This window comes from Ranitomeya imitator, chromosome 7, assembly GCF_032444005.1.
Source record: "Ranitomeya imitator isolate aRanImi1 chromosome 7, aRanImi1.pri, whole genome shotgun sequence".
NCBI classification, from domain to species: Eukaryota; Metazoa; Chordata; class Amphibia; order Anura; family Dendrobatidae; genus Ranitomeya; species Ranitomeya imitator.
The window spans coordinates 137,570,550-137,589,628 of NC_091288.1; the positions used below are offsets into that span (position 1 = coordinate 137,570,550).

Genomic DNA, 19,079 nt, shown 5'->3' on the forward strand with positions numbered 1-19,079 from the left:
CAGAGGACAAGAAACAAAGAAAAGGCAGAGATATTAAACATGCACTTTTCATCCGTGTTCACCAATGAATTGTGTTACAGCGATCATTCAACAAGGCAAAAATCAAAATTCACAACCTGATATAACTAGTTTAACACCAAAAGAAGTGCATTTACGCCTGAGCAATTTAAACATTGACAAATCCCCCAGCCCAGATGGCATTCATCCAGGGATACTGAGGGAATGAGCTCAATAATTGCCAGACCACTGTATCTCATAGTCTTAAGGTACCTTCACACTGAACAACTTAACAACGATATCGCTAGCGATCAGTGACGTTGCAGCATCCTGGATAGCGATATCGTTGTGTTTGACACGCAGCAGCGATCTGGATCCTGCTGTGACATCGTTGGTCGGAGCAGAAAGGCCAGAACGTTATTTCGTCGCTGGATCTCCCGCAGACATCGCTGAATCGGTGTGTGTGACGCCGATTCAGCGATGTCTTCACTGGTAACCAGGATAAACATCGGGTTACTATGTTTACCCTGGTTACCATTGTAAATGTAAAAAAACAAACAAACAGTACATACTTACATTCCGGTGTCTGTCCCCTCGCCGTCAGCTTCCCGCACTGACTGTGAGCGCCGGCCGGCCGTAAAGCACAGCGGTGACGTCACCACTCTGCTTTACGGCCGGCCAGCGCTCACAGTCAGGGCGGGAAGCTGAGGCCGGGGGACAGACACCGGAATGTAAGTATGTACTGTTTGTTTTTTTTTACATTTACAATGGTAACCAGGGTAAACATCGGGTTACTAAGCGCGGCCCTGCGCTTAGTAACCCGATGTTTACCCTGGTTACCAGGGGACTTCGGCATCGTTGGTTGCTGGAGAGCTGTCTGTGTGACAGCTCTCCAGTGACCACACAGGGACCGGCATCGTTGCCTATATCGCTGCAGCGTCGCTTAATGTGACGGTACCTTTAGACTCTCTTGTAACAGGGGTGGTGCCACAATATTGGAGGATGGCTCACGTGGTACCAATATTTAAGAAAGGTACGAAGGTGGATCCGGGCAACTATCATCCAGTAAGCCTGACATCAGTAGTATGCAAAATTTTTGAGGGCATTATAAGAGATGACCTGCAGAAATATACTGCAGAGAATAATATAATAACTGACAACCAGCATGGATTCATGAAAAATAAGTCGTGTTTACCGAACATGCTGAGTTTCTATGAGGAGGTGAGTGCAAATCTGGATTTAGATAATGCGGTTGATGTGAATTATCTGGACTTTGCAACGGCATTTGATACAGTTCCACATAACAGACTTATACTTAAGCTACAGAAGCAAGGACTAGGGGAAACTATATGCAGATGGGTAAGAAGTTGGCTAAATGGCTGGAAACAAAAAGTTGTCATAAATGGTATCTTCTCTAAATGGGATATAGTCAGCAGTGGGGTACCACAGGGATATGTGCTAGGACCGATTCTTTTTAACCTTTTTATTAATGACCTTGTGGATGAGATTGAAAGTATAGTGTGAGCCTTTGCTGATGACACCAAAACTATGTAGGATATTAACTCCTTTCTGGCACTGGATGTACTATTAAGTGTATGTGACCTGGGATTTAATTCCCATGGACAGAATAGTACGTCAATGACGATCAGCCGCGCTCACGGGGGAATCGCGGCTGATCGCAGCTGGGTGTCTGCTGATTCTCACAGGCGACACCTGGCACTAGGTGCCAGGAGCGTTCACGGACCATTCCCGGCACTTTAACCCCCGGAACACTGCAATCAAACATGTAGATTACAGCCCCTTTGCCATTAGATCGGCGACCTCGCGGCATGACGCAAGGTCCCGATCGCTGCCATGGAGACTGTTGTGAATTCTGTTGTCGGGCTCCCTCCTGTGGTCATGAATGGTACTTCGGCTGGTTCTGTCCATGGACGTCCTCTGGTGAGTGTTTCTGAGTTTCCTTCCACAGGTGACGAGGTTAATTCGTTAGTGGGCTGCTCTATTTAACTCCACTTAGATCTTTGCTCCTGGCCACCTGTCTATGTTCCAGTATTGGTCTAGTTCACTCCTGGATCGTTCTAGTGACCTGTCTTCCCTGCAGAAGCTAAGTTCCAGCTTGTATTTCTTGGGTTTGCTATTTTTCTGTCCAGCTTGCTATTTTTTGTTGTCTTGCTTGCTGGAAGCTATGGGACGCAGAGGGAGCGCCTCCGCACCGTGAGTCGGTGCGGAGGGTCTTTTTTGCGCCCTCTGCGTGGTCTTTTTGTAGGTTTTTGTGCTGACCGCAAAGTAACCTTTCCTATTCTCGGTCTGTTCAGTTAGTCGGGCCTCACTTTGCTAAATCTATTTCATCTCTGTGTTTGTATTTTCTTCTTACTCACAGTCGTTATATGTGGGGGGCTGCCTTTTCCTTTGGGGAATTTCTCTGAGGCAAGGTAGGCTTTATTTTCCTATCTTCAGGGCTAGTTCGTTCCTTAGGCTGTGCCGAGTTGCATAGGGAGCGTTAGGCGCAATCCACGGCTATTTCTAGTGTGTTTGATAGGATTAGGGATTGCGGTTAGCAGAGTTCCCACGTCCCAGAGCTCGTCCTTAATTATCAGTAACTATCAGGTCATTCTGTGTGCTCTTAACCACCAGGTCCATTATTGTCCTGACCACCAGGTCATAACAGGAGACCCCATGTCGTCACAATGACATCCGGGTCTCCAGATCTGAGAGACTTCCTGTCATGCGCAGTGATGACCAGGAAGTCTCTCAGGTCAGTGTAATAGAAGCTGCAGCGCTGACAGCTTCTATAGCATGTAGATCTGCATGCTATAGGTGCGTCAGCCTGCACAAAATGATTGTCCCATAGGGGGACAAAGTGTAAAAGTAAGAATGAATTTAAAAAAAAAATGTTAATAATTGTAAAAATCTAAAAAAAAAAAAATATATATATTTATTCCATCAATAAATACATATTTGAATAAAAAAAAATCAAAACAATAAAAGTACACATATTTAGTATCACAGCGTCCGTAATGACCCGACCTATGAAACTCTCCCACTAGTTAACCCCTTTAGTGAACATAAAAAAAAAAACAAGGCAAAAAAAATGCTTTATCATCATACCGCCGAACAAAAAGTGGAATAACACGCGATGAAAAAGACGGATATAAATAAATGTGGTGCCGCTGAAAACGTCATCTTGTCCCGCAAAAAACAAGCCGCCGTACAGCTCCATCACCGGAAAAATAAATTGGTTATAACTCTCAGAATAAAGTGATGCAAAAATAATTATTTTTTCTATAAAATATTTTTTATTCTATAAAAGCGCCAAAACATAAAAAAATTATATAAATGAGGTATTGGTGTCATTGTACTGACCCGAAGAATAAAACTTTACCACACGCAGAACGGTAAAAACTAAGAAAGAAATTCACGAATTGCTGTTTTTTGTTCATTCTGCCTCACAAAAATCAGAATAAAAAGCAATCAAAAAATATCATGTGCCCATAAATGGTACCAATAAAAACGTTAACTAGTCCTGCAAAAAACAAGACCTCACATGACTCTGTAGGTCAAAATATGGAAAAACTAGAGCTCTCAAAATGTGGTGATGCAAAAACTATTTTTTGCAATAAAAAGCATTTTTTATTGTATGACAGCTGCCAAACATAAAAACCAGCTATAAATAGTAAATCAAACCTCCCTTTATCACCCCCTTAGTTAAGGAAAAATAAAATAAAAAAAAAAAAATATTTATTTCCATTTTCCCATTAGGTTTAGGGTTGGGGTTAAAGTTAAGATTACGGTTGGGATTATGGTTAGGGTTGGGATTAGGGGTGTGCTGGGGTTAGGTTTGTGGTTAGGGTTATGGTTGGGATTAGGGGTGTGTTGGGGTTAGGGTTGGAGTTAGAATTGGGGGTTTCCACTGTTTAAGCACATCAGGGGCTCTCCAAACGCGTCATGGCGTCCGATCTCAATTTCAGCCAATTCTGCGTTGAAAAAGTCAAACGGTGCTCCTTCCTTTCCGAGCTCTGCCATACGCCCAAACAGTGGTTTACCCCCACATATGGGGTATCAGCGTACTCAGGACAAATTGGACAACTTTTGGGGTCCAATTTCTCCTGTTACTCTTGGGAAAATAAAAAATACCATTCTTTTATTTTCACGCCAGGGCGTTATAAACTTTAGTGAAACACCTGGGGATTCAAAGTTGTCACCACACATCTAGATAAGTTCCTAGGGGATGGCGGGGGGAGAGGGGTGACACTTGTGGCGGATTTTCACTGTTTAGTCACATCAGGGGCTCTCCAAGCACGACATGGCGTCCGATCTCAATTCCAGACAATTTTTAGTTGAAAAAGTCAAACGGCGCTCGTTCCCTTCTGAGCTCTGCCATGCGCCCAAAATAGTGGCTCCCCCCCCACATGTGGGTTATCAGCGTACTCAGGACAAATTGCACAATAAATTTTTGGGTCCAATTTCTCCTGTTACCCTTGCAAAAACAAAAAAAAAAATTGGATCTAAAGTAATTTTTTTGTGAAAAAAGTTAAATGTTCATTTAAACAAAAAAAACATTCCAAAAACTCCCGTGAAGCACCCGAAGGGTTAATCTTCTTGAATGTGGCTTTGCACACCTTGAGGGGTGCAGTTTTTAGAATAGTGTCACTTATGGGTATTTTCTATCAAATAGACCACTCAAAGTGACTTCAAATGTGATGTGGTCCCTAAAAAAAAATGGTATTGTAAAAATGAGAAATTGCTGGTCAAGTTTAACCCTTATAACTCCCTAACAAAAAAAAAATTGGGGTTCCAAAATTGTGCTAATGTAAAGTAGAGATGTGGGAAATGTTACTTATTAAGTATTTTGTGTGATATAATTGTGTGATTTAAGGGCATGAAAATTTAAAGTTGGAAAATTGCAAAATTTTCAACATTTTGGCCAAATTTCCGTTTTTTTCATATATAAACGCAAGTCATATCAAATAAATTTTACCACTATCATGAAGCACAATGTGCCATGAGAAAACAGTTTCAGAATCACCAAGATCCGTTGAAGTGTTCCAGAGTTATAACCTCATAAAGGGACTGTGGTCAGAATTGTAAAAATTGGCCTGGTCATTAACATGCAAACCACTCTTGGGGGTAAAGGGATTAAAATATGACATTGACATTACAATATTGCAAAACGATCTGAATAAGATGACTGGACGGGCAAACAGTTGGCAAATGAGATTTAATATAGATAAATGTAAAGTAATGCACTTAGGACAGAGCAATCCTATTGCTGCATATACATTAAATGGGAGTAAACTCAGGACTACAGATCAAGAGAAGGACTTAGGTATTCTCGTTACAAGTAAGCTGAGCAGCAGTATTCAATGTCAAGCAGCAGCTGCAAAAGCAAACAACATTTTAGGATGTATAAAAGGAGAGATAAAATCCCGCGATCCCAACATATTAATACCCCTTTATAAATCACTGGTGAGTCCACATCTAGAATATGGGATCCAGTTTTGGGCCCCACATTTTAAAAAGGATATTCAGAAGTTAGAATCAGTTCAATGATGGGCAACTAGATTATTACAAGGGATGGAAGGCCTCTCATATGAGGATAGGTTGGAAAAGTTGGGCATGTTTAGCATCGAAAAAAAAGATGTCTCTAAGGGGATCTCATGTACTTGTATATGTGTGTGGCCAGTACAAAACACTGGCACATGACTTATTTCTTGAAGGACCATGCTGAGGACAAGGGGGAACTTATTAAGGGTGGAAGTAAGGTGATTCTGAAAGCTAAACAGGAAAGGTTTCTTTACAGTTAGAGCTGTCAGACTGTGGAATGCCCTACCACAGGATATAGTAATGGCAGAAACTACAACAGCTTTTAACAAATGGTCGGACGATTTCCTTGACACACAACAGATTAGAGACGAAATGTACAGTTGGTGGAAAAAGGTTGAACTTGATGGACCTAGGTCTTTCTTCAACCTAAGTAACTATGTAACTATGGAATAACTGACAGGGTAGACCAGGGAAATTGAATCGATATAGCGAATCTCGACTTCAGCAAAGCATTTCATAAAGTATCTCATACTATCCTTATTGAAAAAAGTGTCGGATTGACAAGACTATGGTTAAGCGGATTCATAACTGGCTCAGTGATCGTACGCAAAGAGTGGTGATAAATGGTTGCATATCTAATTGGAAGGGTATTTCAAGTGGGGTAAAACAAGGCTCTGTCCTTGCCTCAGTGGTGTTCAATATTTTAATAAATGATCTAGGTAAGAGAACTGAAGCTAACATCAAATTTGCAGACAATGCAAAGCTAGGAGGGATAGCAAACACTAGAGAAGACTGAAAAAGGATTCAGAAGGATGAACAATGGGCAGCGACTAATAGAATGGTATTTAACAGGGAGAAATACAAGATTGTACATCTGGGCAAGAAAAATGAAAATGACATCTACAAAATGGGAAGAATAGAACTAAGCAACAGCACTTGCTAAAAATACTGAGGTATACTAATAGATCACGGACTGCACATGATTCGGCAGTGTGATGCAGAAGCAAAAAAGTCAAACACAGTTTTGTGATATATTAAGAGAAGCATACAGTTTAGATGATGTGAAATAATTATTTCCCTCTAACTCCTCTTTGGTCAGACCACATCTGGAATACCAGTTCTGGGCACCACATTTTTAAAAAGACATCGAAAAGCTGGAGCAAGTTCACAGAAGAGCTACCAAGATGATGAGTAGACTGCAAAGTACATCATACGAGAAATGTTTAAAGGATCTGGGAATGTTTAGCTTGCAAAAAGAAGGCTAAGAGGAGACTTAATACTTGCCTACAAATATCTGAATATTCTTCTTCTCATTTGCACATGGAAGCACGAGAAGCAATGGAATGAAACTGAAAGGATACAGATTAGATATTAGAAAAAACTTTTTGACATTGATGCTGATCAGTGAGTGTAACAGGCTGCCACGATAGGTGGAGAGTTCTCCTTCAACGGAAGTCTTCAAACAGAGGCTGGACAGACATCTGTCTGTGATGGTTTAGTGAATCCTGCATTGAGCAGGGGGGTTGGACACGATGACCCAGGAGGTCCCTTCCAACTCTAGCGTTCTATGATTTTATGGAATAAGAGATCATGTTGGTTGGAGAGCATACTCAGACATAACCATTAAAGATAAGCAGGAGCAGATTGAACAATTTTAGTATTTTACGGGCTAGGGATAGTGGTCAGAGAACACAGCTTATTACCGCAGCACTGAAGCACAATGAATATAGGTAGTCTGATCTGTGATATACTGCAGTAACAGAACCTTAATAACAGTATTTATTATTCTTGACACACTGTAAATAGAGAGGGCAGTTTAATATTTCTTTCATCCTTATTTTGCTATTAAGTACAAATCTTGAAGCCAAGGCTTATTTGCCGCTAATAGTGTGCTTCCTGGTTTGGGAGACAAACAAGACGTACAGTTAGATCAATATATATTTGGACAGAGACAATTTTTCTAATTTTGGTTATAGATATTACCACAATGAATTTTAAACAAAACAATTCAGATGCAGTTGAAGTTCAGACTTTCAGCATTCATTTGAGGGTATCCACATTAAAATTGGATCCTATCCTGCATTGCAAACTTTCATCAATTTTTCTCTGCCGACCAGGGAGATTAGCTACAGTGCCATGGGTTGTAAGCTTCCTGATAATGTTGCGCACCGTGTACAAAGGAACATCAAGATCTCTGGAGATGGACTTGTAACCTTGAGATTGTTGATATTGATTTTGGTTCTCAAGTCCTCTTCTCTGCTTTCTGTTCTACATGCTTAGTGAAGCAGACACAAATACAGTACACAATGCATAGATTAAGTCAGCTTTTCCCCTTTTTATCTGGTTTTATATGTGATTTTTATAGTGCCCACATTTGTTACTTGCCAAAAGTAATTTTGAACGAGTATCACATGCTTGAAACTAAGTTGCTTAGTGAAAATGTTTTTCATTTTTTGTGTGCTGTTTCATTACACACAAAATAAATATGTGTATATGCAATAATTTTCTGGGAGGAATACTTCATTTTCTGGAACAATTTCAAGGGTGCCAGCACTTCGGGAATGACTGTGTACCCGGACATCTCATCAGCAATTCACACTGTGCCTTACGGTACAGGAATACCTGCCCCTTCACCTCCATAGAAACTTGAAGATACACCTGATTCAGAAGATTCAGAACATGAAGAGCATGATTCTGATGAAGACTTTCACTCTAGTCTCAATAAGCCACAGCATTTTCACAGTTAAACTTTCATAAACATTCTGCAGAACTTTTAGGATCTAGACTAAAGGAAAATTACCCAACGGCAGCAAGTTTCAGCACCTAAAGGGCATTCTGTGCACTTAAAAGAAAGCTATTAGAATTTATTCTCAAGACAACTTAACTACAATGATTAAGGATGGTCAATATGTGGTGATATGAAAGTTGGCTTACAATCTAAGTCTAAATAAGGATAAAGACATAACTATTTGCATAAACAACACTTTTAAAAATTTAAGGGTACTTTGTATAGCACTTTAGGCAGAATTTTTTTCAAGAATATTTTAATATCTTTAGTAAACATTGAATTTTTAAAGGAGTTGTTTAAGTATAAATAGTGATCTGAAAGTTCTCTTTTTGTTCCCTCCTCAGGAAGGAGGATACACAAAATACTGTACCCATGCTTTTTGTGTGAATGGGACAGTCAAAATAAGACACATTACTGGAGCCATAATAGTGGGTCAATGAGAACCTTTGCAACTTAGACTCAAGAACATAGTTGCGGAAAGTTTAGTTGATCCCACTTGAGTTCTTCTGCCACAACTCCACATTAAGCTTTGACTGATGAAGCAGTTTTTAAAAGCTTTACCAAAACAAGGAGAGACTTAAGTACCTGTGCACCAAGTTTTAGGGACTGTATGAAGCAAAAGCGAAAGAAAGGAATTTTTGTGGGTGCAGATATTCAGAAATTCATGAAGGACGCCTAGTTCGAAACTAAAATGAGAGCTGTTGAGAAAAGGGTCTTGGGATTCTTTTAACCCCTTCACCCCAAAGCCTGTTTTCACCTAAGTGACAGGGCCAATTTTTACAATTCTGACCACTGTCACTTTATGAGGTTATAACTCTGAAACGCTTCAACGGATTCTGGTGATTCTGACACTGTTTTCTCGTGACATATTGTACTTCATGATAGTGGTAAAACTTCTTCGATATGACTTGCATTTATTTGTGAAAAAAACAAAAATTTGTCGGAAATTATGAAAATTTAGCAATTTTCAAACTCTTAGTTTTTATGCCCTTAAATTAGAGAGTTATATCACATAATATAGTTAATAAACAACATTTCCCACATGTCTGCTTTACATCAGCACAATTTTGGAAACATAATTTTTTTTTGTTAGGACGTTATAAGGGTTAAAAGTTGACCAGCGATTTCTCATTTTTGCAACACCATTTTTTTTTTCGGACCACCTCACACTTGAAGTGACTTTGAGGGGTCTATATGACAGAAAATGCCCAAAAGTGACACCATTCTAAAAACTGCACCCCTCAGGGTACTCAAAACCACATTCAAAAAGTTTATTAACCCTTCAGGTGCTTCACAGGAATTTTTTGAATGTTTAAAAAAATTGAACATTTAACTTTTTCACAAAATTTTTACTTCAGGTCCAATTTGTTTAATTTTACCAAGGGTAACAGGAGAAATTGGACCACAAAAGTCGTTGTACAATTTGTGCTGAGTACGCCGATACCCCATATGTGGGGGTAAACCACTGTTTGGGCACATGGCAGAGCTCGGAAGGGAAGGAGCGCCATTTGACTTTTCAATGCAAGATTTGCTGGAATTGAGATCGGAGCCCATGTCACGATTGGAGAGCCCCTGATGTGCCTAAACAGTGGAAACCCCCCACAAGTGACACCATTTTGGAAAGTAGAACCCCTAAGGAACTAATCTAGATGTGTGGTGAGCAGTTTGAACCTCCAAGTGCTTCACAGAAGTTTATAATGTAGAGCCGTAAAAAAAATGTTATATTAATTTTCACAAAAAATGATCTTTTTGCCCCAATTTTTTTATTTTCCCAAGGGTAACAGGATAAATTGGACCCCAAAAGTTGTTGTGCAATTTGTCCTGAGTACGCCGATACTTCATATATGGGGATAAACCACTGTTTGAGCGCATGGCAGAGCTCGGAAGGGAAGGAGTGCCATTTGACTTTTCAATGCAAAATTGGCTGGAATTGAGATCGGACGCCATGTCGCATTTGGAGAGCCCCTGACGTGCCTTAACAGTGGAAACCCCCCACAAGTGACCCCATTTTGGAAAGAAGACCCCCTAAGGAACTTATCTAGATGTGTGGTGAGCACTTTTAACCCCCAATTGTTTCACTAAAGTTTAGAATGTAGCATTGTGAAAATTAAAAAATCATTTTTTCTTTCCACAAAATGATGTTTTAGCCCGCAATTTTTTTTTTCCCAAGGGTAACAGGAGAAATTGGATTACAAATGTTATTGTCCAATTTGTCCTGAGAACGCTGATACCCCATATGTTGGGGGGAACCACTGTTTGGGTGCACGGCAGAGCTCGGAAGGGAAGGAGCGCCATTTGAAATGCAGACTTAGATGGATTGGTCTGCAGGCGTCATGTTGCATTTGCAGAGCCCCTGATGTACCTAAACAGTAGAAACCCACCACAAGTGACCCCATATTGGAAACTAGACCCCCCAAGGAACTTATCTAGATGTGTTGTGAGAGCTTTGAACCAACAAGTGTTTCACTACAGTTTATAACGCAGAGCCGTGAAAATAAAAAATATTTTTTTTCCACGAGAATGATATTTTAGCCCACACGTTTTTATTTTCCCACGGATAACAGGACAAATTGGACCCCAAAAGTTGTTGTCCAACTTGTCCTGAGAACGCTGATACCTCATATGTTGGGGGGAACCATTGTTGGGGCACACAGGAGAACGCGGAAGGGAAGTAGCACTGTTTTACTTTTTCAAAGCAGAATTGGCTGGAATTGAGATCGGACGCCATGTCGCGTTTGGAGAGACCCTGATGTGCCTAAACAGTGGAAACCCACAATTATAACTGAAACCCTAACCCCAACCCTAACCCTAGCCCTAACCGGAAAATGGAAATAAATACATTTTTTTACATTTTATTATTTTTCCCTAAGTAAGGGGGTGATGAAGGGGGGTTTGATTTACTTTTATAGCGTTTTTTTGGCGGATTTTTATGATTGGCAGCTGTCACACACTAAAAGACGCTTTTTATTGCAAAAAATAGTTTTTGCATCACCACATTTTGAGAGCTATAATTTATCCATATTTTGGCCCACAGAGTCATGTGAGATCTTGTTTTTTGCGGTACGAGTTGACGTTTTTATTGGTAACATTTTCGGGCAGATGACATTTTTTGATCGCTTTTTATTCCGATTTTTGGGAGGCGGAATGAACAAAAACCAGCAATTCCTGAATTTCTTTTAGGGGGGGGGCGTTTATACCGTTCCACGTGTGGTAAAATGGATAAAGCAGTTTTATTCTTCGGGTCAGTACGATTACAGCGATACCTCATTTATGTAATTTTTTTTATGTTTTGGCGCTTTTACACAATAAAAACTATTTTATATAAAAAAATAATTGTTTTTGCATCGCATTATTCTGAGAGCTATAACTTTTTTATCTTTCTGCTGATGATGCTGTATGGCGGCGTTTTTTTTTGCGGGACAAGATGACGTTTTCAGCGGTACCATGGTTATTTATATCCGTCGTTTTGATCGCGTGTTATTCCACTTTTTGTTCGCCTGTATGATAATAAAGCAATGTTTTTTGCCTTGTTTTTTATTTATTTTTTTTGCGGTGTTCACTGAAGGGGTTAACTAGTGGGATAGTTTTATAGAGCGGGTCGTTACGGACGCGGCGATACCAAATATGTGTACATTTATTGTTTTTTTTCTAATTTACATAAATAAATGGATTTATTGGGAATTTTTTTTTTTTTTTTTTATTTGGGGATTTTTTTTTTTTTTTTTTTTAACTTTCTAACATTGTCCCAGGGTGGGACATCTCTTTATTAGATCAGATCGTTGATCTGACACTGTGCATAGCACATCTGTCAGATCAACGATCTGACAGGCAGTTTAGCTGGCTTTCCAGCGTCTGCTCTCAGCAGGCGCCGGCTAGCCAGGTCATTTCATGACCCGGAAGGAGTCCGGCGGCCATCTTGGATCCGGGGACTCCTTCCGGGTCACCGGAGCAACGCGATCTCATTGCGTTGCTCCGGTGGGAGAGCGCAGGGAGCCCCCGTCCCTGCGCGATCCCCCTCTATGCCGCTGTCACTACTGACAGCGGCATCAGAGGGGTTAAATGCCCGTGATCGGCGATAGCGCCGATCGTGGGCATTGCTGCAGGGTGTCAGCTGTTATATACAGCTGACACCCGCACCCGATCACCGCGGCGCTCAGCGCGAGACCGCGGTGATCGGTGCGCCGTACTAGTACTGCTGCTGGCACAAATGCAGTGCCGGCAGCGCAGTACTAGTACGGCGCGTGGCACGAAGGGGTTAAAGAAGTTGTTAAGGAATTTCTAAGTAACAACCAAGACCTAAAATTTAAGTCCATCGTGGAGAACATACTGAAATGTTTCAAAGCCTTGGGTTGTCTGATGAATTTGAAGTTACATTTCTCACATTCCCATTTGAACTACTTTCCTGAGAATCTTGGTGCTGTTAGCAAAGAGCAAGGAGAGAGTTCATCAGGATATCAAGGAGATGGAACGACTGCTGCTGAATGGGGGACTACTGCTGGATGCTTCACAGAGAAGATCCACAAGCTTTCTATAAGAGAAAAGGTATCAAGAAAAGCTTTGAAGTGAAATGGAAAAGGCACAAGAATTTCCAATAAAGTTGCAAAATGAATGTTCAATAATTTTTTTATATATAATATTGTGTACATTTTTAGCTACATTAAAGATTTTTCTTGTTCATCTCGCTGGTACGTAATTTCATGGGCATCTTGCGCAAAAATCCACATGTGATGGCTAAAAATAGAAGTGTTTTTTTTAAATCAGGGCATAAGAAAGTATAAGAATCAGTCAATGGATGCGAACAAAAATTTCATAATCCCAAATGTTGCATACCTCTGTTAATTCACCTACTATATCATACAAACCTGGCAAAACTGAATCCCACGAACGCTATTTCCTAATTTATCCAATGGTGGAGACCAGCACATCAAGCCCATAACATTAGGAACTACCAAAAGGATACCTCCTGCAACTCCAGACTTTGCTGGGAGACCAACCTATAAAAGATAAGAGAAGTAATTACAACTTAAAGCATATTGCATGAATAAACGCTCATAAAGCGGTTATTCCAACATCACATTTTGTTTCAACACAAAGATCTATGCATATGTGAAATATCTATGCAATTACTGTGAAAGCACATTGCCTGTGTCTTTCTCCTTTGCATTCTGCAACTCATCACCCTTGTAGTTATATGCCTATTCAAGTTTAACCAGTCCAGGACTTTAGTGACAATACACTTCCTTATCATAAAGTTACATTATGCAGTCATAGGCATACCTTTCTCCATCCTTTGCAATGAGAGCTGTGCATGTGCAGTCTTATAGCACGCAGAGAGAAAAAGACTAGCAATAGGGATGAGCGAACGTGCTCGGTGATACTCGGTTATCACACAAGTATCATGGTGCTCGAATGTGCTCTTTACTTGGCGAGTAAAGCACGATGCTTGATGTAAAACATGAAACCCCGTTTTGCATCTTTGGCGGCTGTTACACATCCAATAAGAATGCAGGGATTGCCTGCGAGTCACTGTAATGACGTAGCCATCTTGGTTGTGGCATTACTGTGATTGGCTGGAGAGATTGCAGGTCTAGGCCTGTGTGCACAATATAATGAATCAGAGGCCTGTAGTGTAGATACTGGTGCTGAAGCTGAGCCATCATACTAATAGCCCTTCTAAGGGCTAATACTTTGTAGCACATACATCTGCACTTAGCCTAAGGAGGGAGTGAGAGTTTCAGAAGCAAAGAGAGTGACAGAATAGTTTGTAGACAGGGAATTGGCCTGTGCAGTCCGTTGGCAAACATACAGCTGCAATTTTTTTTTTTTGGGGGGGTGGGGCTAAAAAAAATTAATATATTTCGATCCATCAAGTATTATGTACTTTGAGGTCCTTTTTTGTGTTATATAACACACCCAAAAATCATTGAAACATTTTACTGGACTACACTTCTCAGCTATCCATTATCCTGTAGTGTGGAGTTAATTTCTGTGATCTATAATACTGCTAAAAAGCTTTTAAAAATGTTGCAGGTTCCTATTTCTCATACATACAGTGTTACGTGGTCTGTGAACATTTCTGTGATCTCTAAAACTGGACTGACTTTGATTGTCATTCATACACTTTTGCGTTCTGTCACACTATGGTGGAGTAAACTCACAAAAAACCCTTTGATTGCTGTAGGTGACCAATTTTTTTTTTTAATTAAAAATAAACTTTGTTTCAATAGACCAAGCAATTAAAAAATGTGTGCTTTAAGGGATGGGTAAGTGGAAGTGCTGATGATGGTGCACGCAGATGTCTAGGACGTGGGGCAGGTGTAACTACGCCTGTTTTTGGAGCACGAGAAATGTGCCCATCCACAACACATAGGTTCCAGTCCCACTTTGCAAGGAGGTATGGTACACCACTTCTGAAGCCAGAGCAGTGCAAACATGTCATCGGTTGGATAGCAGATAATGCTTCCAGCAGGCCTGGCAGGACCATATAGTCTTCCACACGGTCCAGTCTCACCAGCCTAAAGTATGGATCAGTTAATCCTCAACCTGATCCTCCTCCTTTCCACCATGTTGAGTCCCAGGAGACTAGTGATCCCACAATAGCACACTCTGAGGAGCTCTTCACAATATAATTTTTTGTTTGTGGTCTCTCAATCTGCATACTCCAAGAAGGACAGGATGGCATGCTGTTTAGTGAAGCAACAAACCTTAGAGCAGATACACCCACAAGAACATAACGGTTCGGAATGACAAGTTTGAGATAATTAGGAAGATTGGCGCTAAGTTTTGTTGTTGTTAAGTCACGAAGTCAAGAGGTCCAGGGTGCAGTGGTGGAAAAGGATGTGGTGGATGACGAAGCGTGGGAGTTTTTCTCACAGTGCTAGCAGGGATCTCACCAATGTCACCGCAGTTCAGCTCGGCTGGGAACGGAGCCTCAGTGACTGGACGTAACCTCAATGACGTCACCACCGGTCACTGAGGCTGCAGTTGAGTTCAGTCATCACTGGTTCTCAGCCTGGACTGTTACATCTTGGCACCATCCAGGTTGAAAACAGTTTATCCCCCAGACATGGATTATGGCGTGGGACAGAATGGACAGGTATGGTATATTGTCTTTTTTTATCTTACTTTTATTACAGGAGATCGAGGGCTTCGGTGGAATTAGTTGAGGTCGTAAGTATGGTATAATTGAGATCATTAAAGGAGTCGGTCATTTTTTCAATTAAAGGACTTTATTCTGGCTGTGTCTTTATTAACCATATAACTATTGGATTAGTAATGAATAGGTATCTTATAGACGCCTCTCCATTACTAAACCGTGGGCTTGATGTCACCTAACAATACAAAGGTGACATAAACCCCACAAATATTAACCCCACTTACCATCGCTATAGGGCCAATGGGAAAGACGGGCAAAGCACCAGAATTGGCGCATCTAATAGATGTGACTTTTCTGGGCAGCTGCGTGTTGCTATTTTTAGGTTGGGTGGGGCAATATCCATGGCCCCTTACCAGCCTGAGAATACCAGCCCCCAGCTGTCTGTTTTAGCAAGGTTGAATGTCAAAAATGGGGGGACCCCACACCGTTTTTGTAAATTATTTAAAAAATTAAAAAATACAGCGTGGGCACCCCTCTATTCTTGATAACTAGCCTTGTTGAAGCTGACAACTGAGGGTTGCAGCACCCAGCTGTGAGTTTTGCCTGGCTGGTTAACAAAAATACAGGGGAACCCACGCTGTTTTTTTTAAATTATTATTTATTTACAGCGCAGGAGTGGCTGATGAATACTCTCACCTGCCGCTCCTGCTCACAATGTTATTAGCGACAGCAGGTGTCGAATGATGGGAGCAGTTGTCCCATCAGCTGACACCAGTGACCGGAGGTAAACTTTATACCTCCGATCACAGGTGAGCATTCACACTGCCTTTTGACAACGTGGGAACGCGGCTCTCTGACTGGCGGGGATGATTTCACCGCCAATCACAAGCGGTGTTTGCTGCGCTGTAATGTGGAAGACAGCGCAGCAAACACCGCTTGTGATCGGCGGTTCAAGCCCCCCACTCAAATGAATGGGGTAGGGGTTAGGGTCAGGGTACTGTTCTGGTACCCAAACTCAAACTTTTTGTAACTGTTCGGCTGTACCTGAACATCCAAGTGTCCGCCCATCTCTAGTAGTAACTACACATTAAACATTCGATTATGCTGCAGCGCAGGTGCTATGGCTGGCATCTGCCTGCAGAAGGTTTTTTTTTCCTCAGTATGTACAAGTATTCATTATGCAAACTAGGGGGCAGGTCACTGAGGGATCAGTGACCTGTCAGCAGTCTGCATTATGACTACCTAATCAGAGCTCCATATAAAGATCCCCCCACAGGCCGCCCCGGGGCACAGGCATATCATTAACTGAAAACAAAAGATTAAAAATAACCGCAAGATGGATTTCATCAACCTCAAGATATCATTATAATCAGTATAACGGCACCAACCTGACAGTGTCTGTAAGTTACAGTGCACAATCCTGCTGTCGGGGTTCCCTTTAAGGTATTACATAATCTTGGGTACATTTTGTTGCTCTAAAAGCCTCAAAAAAAGGTGTTCAAAATTTATTGGTAATATATTGCTCGCCCATAAGGTATTACATCTTCTTTGGTTAATTTGTTGCTATAAAACCCTTAACAAACTTGTTCAAAAATTTTAAATTTATCGGTATTATAATGCTCACCCACAGACTGTTCCATGGTCTGCAGTACATTTCGTTGCTATATAACCCTCAAAAAACTTGTTCCAAAATTATCGGTATCATATTGCTCACTTATAGGATATTACATCTTCTTGGATACATTCCGTTGCTATATAACCCTCCAAAAACTTACTCCAAATTTATAGATATCATATTGCTTATCCATAGGGTATTACATCTTCTTGGATACAGAACAGATGGTATTGGTGGATCTAAAAAGTTTGCAAGACAGTGATTTGTTGACTGAAAGGAACATTTGTCAGGTGACCTGTTTTAACATGAAAAATCCTTTCTTCTATCCTCTACAGCAGTGTTCCCCAAGTCCGGACCTCAAGAGCCACCAACAAGTCATGTTTTCAGGATTTCCTTAGTATTGCCCAGTTGATAATTGCATCACCTGGACAGGCAAGCATTCCATCACCTGTGCAATACTAAGGAAATCCTCAAAACATGACCTGTTGGTGGCTCTTGAGGACCGGACTTGGGGAACACTGCTCTACAGTCATGAGTGGACTGCATGGAACGCTTCCAAGATGTAATTGGAAGATGTAATTAAGAGAGAGCTGAAAAACCTGGATACTTAAACCAAATCTCACAGACATTATAGCAACATATCTTCAGCACAATGGCATGTCTTACAGGATTTTAAAAAATTGTTGGACATTACTATAAGAATGGCAGATAAAGGAGATATGGTAGTGGTAATGGACACTAATGTTTATCTCTCCCAAATCACACTCATGTTGGAAGATGATTCCATCTATCAGAAATTAATGTGCGATCCTATTTTTAAGATCCAGAAGGACATAAACAAAATAATTCGGGGTGTCTTTGGGAGCTCTTACCACAGAGGGATTATCACACAGTTGATCACCCCATTACCCCAATAACGCATGCTCTCCCCAAAGTACATAAAGGAATAGATCCACCACCAATGAGACCTATTATTTCGGGCATCGGTTCAATTTCTTAGCACCTCAGTGAATGGCTAGATTCACTTATCCAATCTCTGTCATAAAAAACTCCTGGGTTTGTAAAGGACTCCCGTGATGTATTGAACCAATTTGCAAGCATTGTCTGGACAGATGAACTTTCTTGGCCGAGTTGTGATGTAGCCGCACTAAATACTTCCATCACATAAGATATAGCTCTTGAAGCTCTGGAATGTTATCTTGCCAAACATAGTAACTATTCAGATGATCTATGCATGTACCATTTATTCGGACTATAAGATGTACCTAGGTTTTAGAGGTGGAAATTAGGGGAAAAAAACTTGAAGCAAAAAATGTGTTCAATTCTGTACTTAAGATGCCCTAACCTGGTAAATATGGTCCCTTCATTCTTATCATGGTATGCATGGCCCCATCCTTATTCTGGTATGATTGGCCCAATCCCAGTCCTGGTATGCATGGTCCCATTCTAATTCTGATATGACTGATTGGCCCCATCCCGCTCCTGGTATGATTGATTAGCCCCTTCCCGTTCCTGGTATGATTGATTAGCCCCATCCCATTCCTGGTATGATTGATTGGCCCCATTCAGTTCCCAGTATGATTGATTGGCCCGATCCAGTTCCTGGTATGATTGATTGGCCCGGTCCAGTTCCTGGTATGATTGACTGGCCCCCATACAGTTCCTGGTATGATTGATTGGCCTCATCCCTTTGCTGGTATGATTGGCCCCATCACAGTCCTGGTATCCATGGCCCCATCAGAAAAGATTAAAAAAAACAAACCTTTACACTTCCCTTCCTCCGCTCCCTCGCAGTGACAGCATCCTGCTCCGGTGCCAGCAGCTGGTTAATGCTTGTAAGCAGCGCATGGCAGGAACATCATGCACTGCTCACCAGCTGAGCACAGCTACCGGAATACTCACCGGGACCGTTCATCGCAGAGAGCAGTGAGTATCCATTTCTCTTCAGTAGCGCGCACTGTCAGCCGCCTGCTTCCTGCTGCTGCCGGCGGTCACGAATGCCTAAACTTAAGAGAAATGATTATTCTTAATATTAATTT

General features: G+C 41.2%; 1 protein-coding gene across 2 annotated transcripts in view; it reads right to left on the reverse strand.

Annotated features, from left to right (window-relative positions):
* GLS (glutaminase) overlaps positions 1 to 19,079 on the reverse strand; it is a 618,398-nt gene that overhangs the window by 232,310 nt on the left and 367,009 nt on the right. For both annotated transcript variants that reach the window (XM_069733841.1, XM_069733840.1), the window contains exon 13: positions 13,192 to 13,323. In XM_069733841.1, the coding sequence (XP_069589942.1) occupies positions 13,192 to 13,323 (132 nt within the window). The remainder of the gene's footprint in view (positions 1 to 13,191; positions 13,324 to 19,079) is intronic.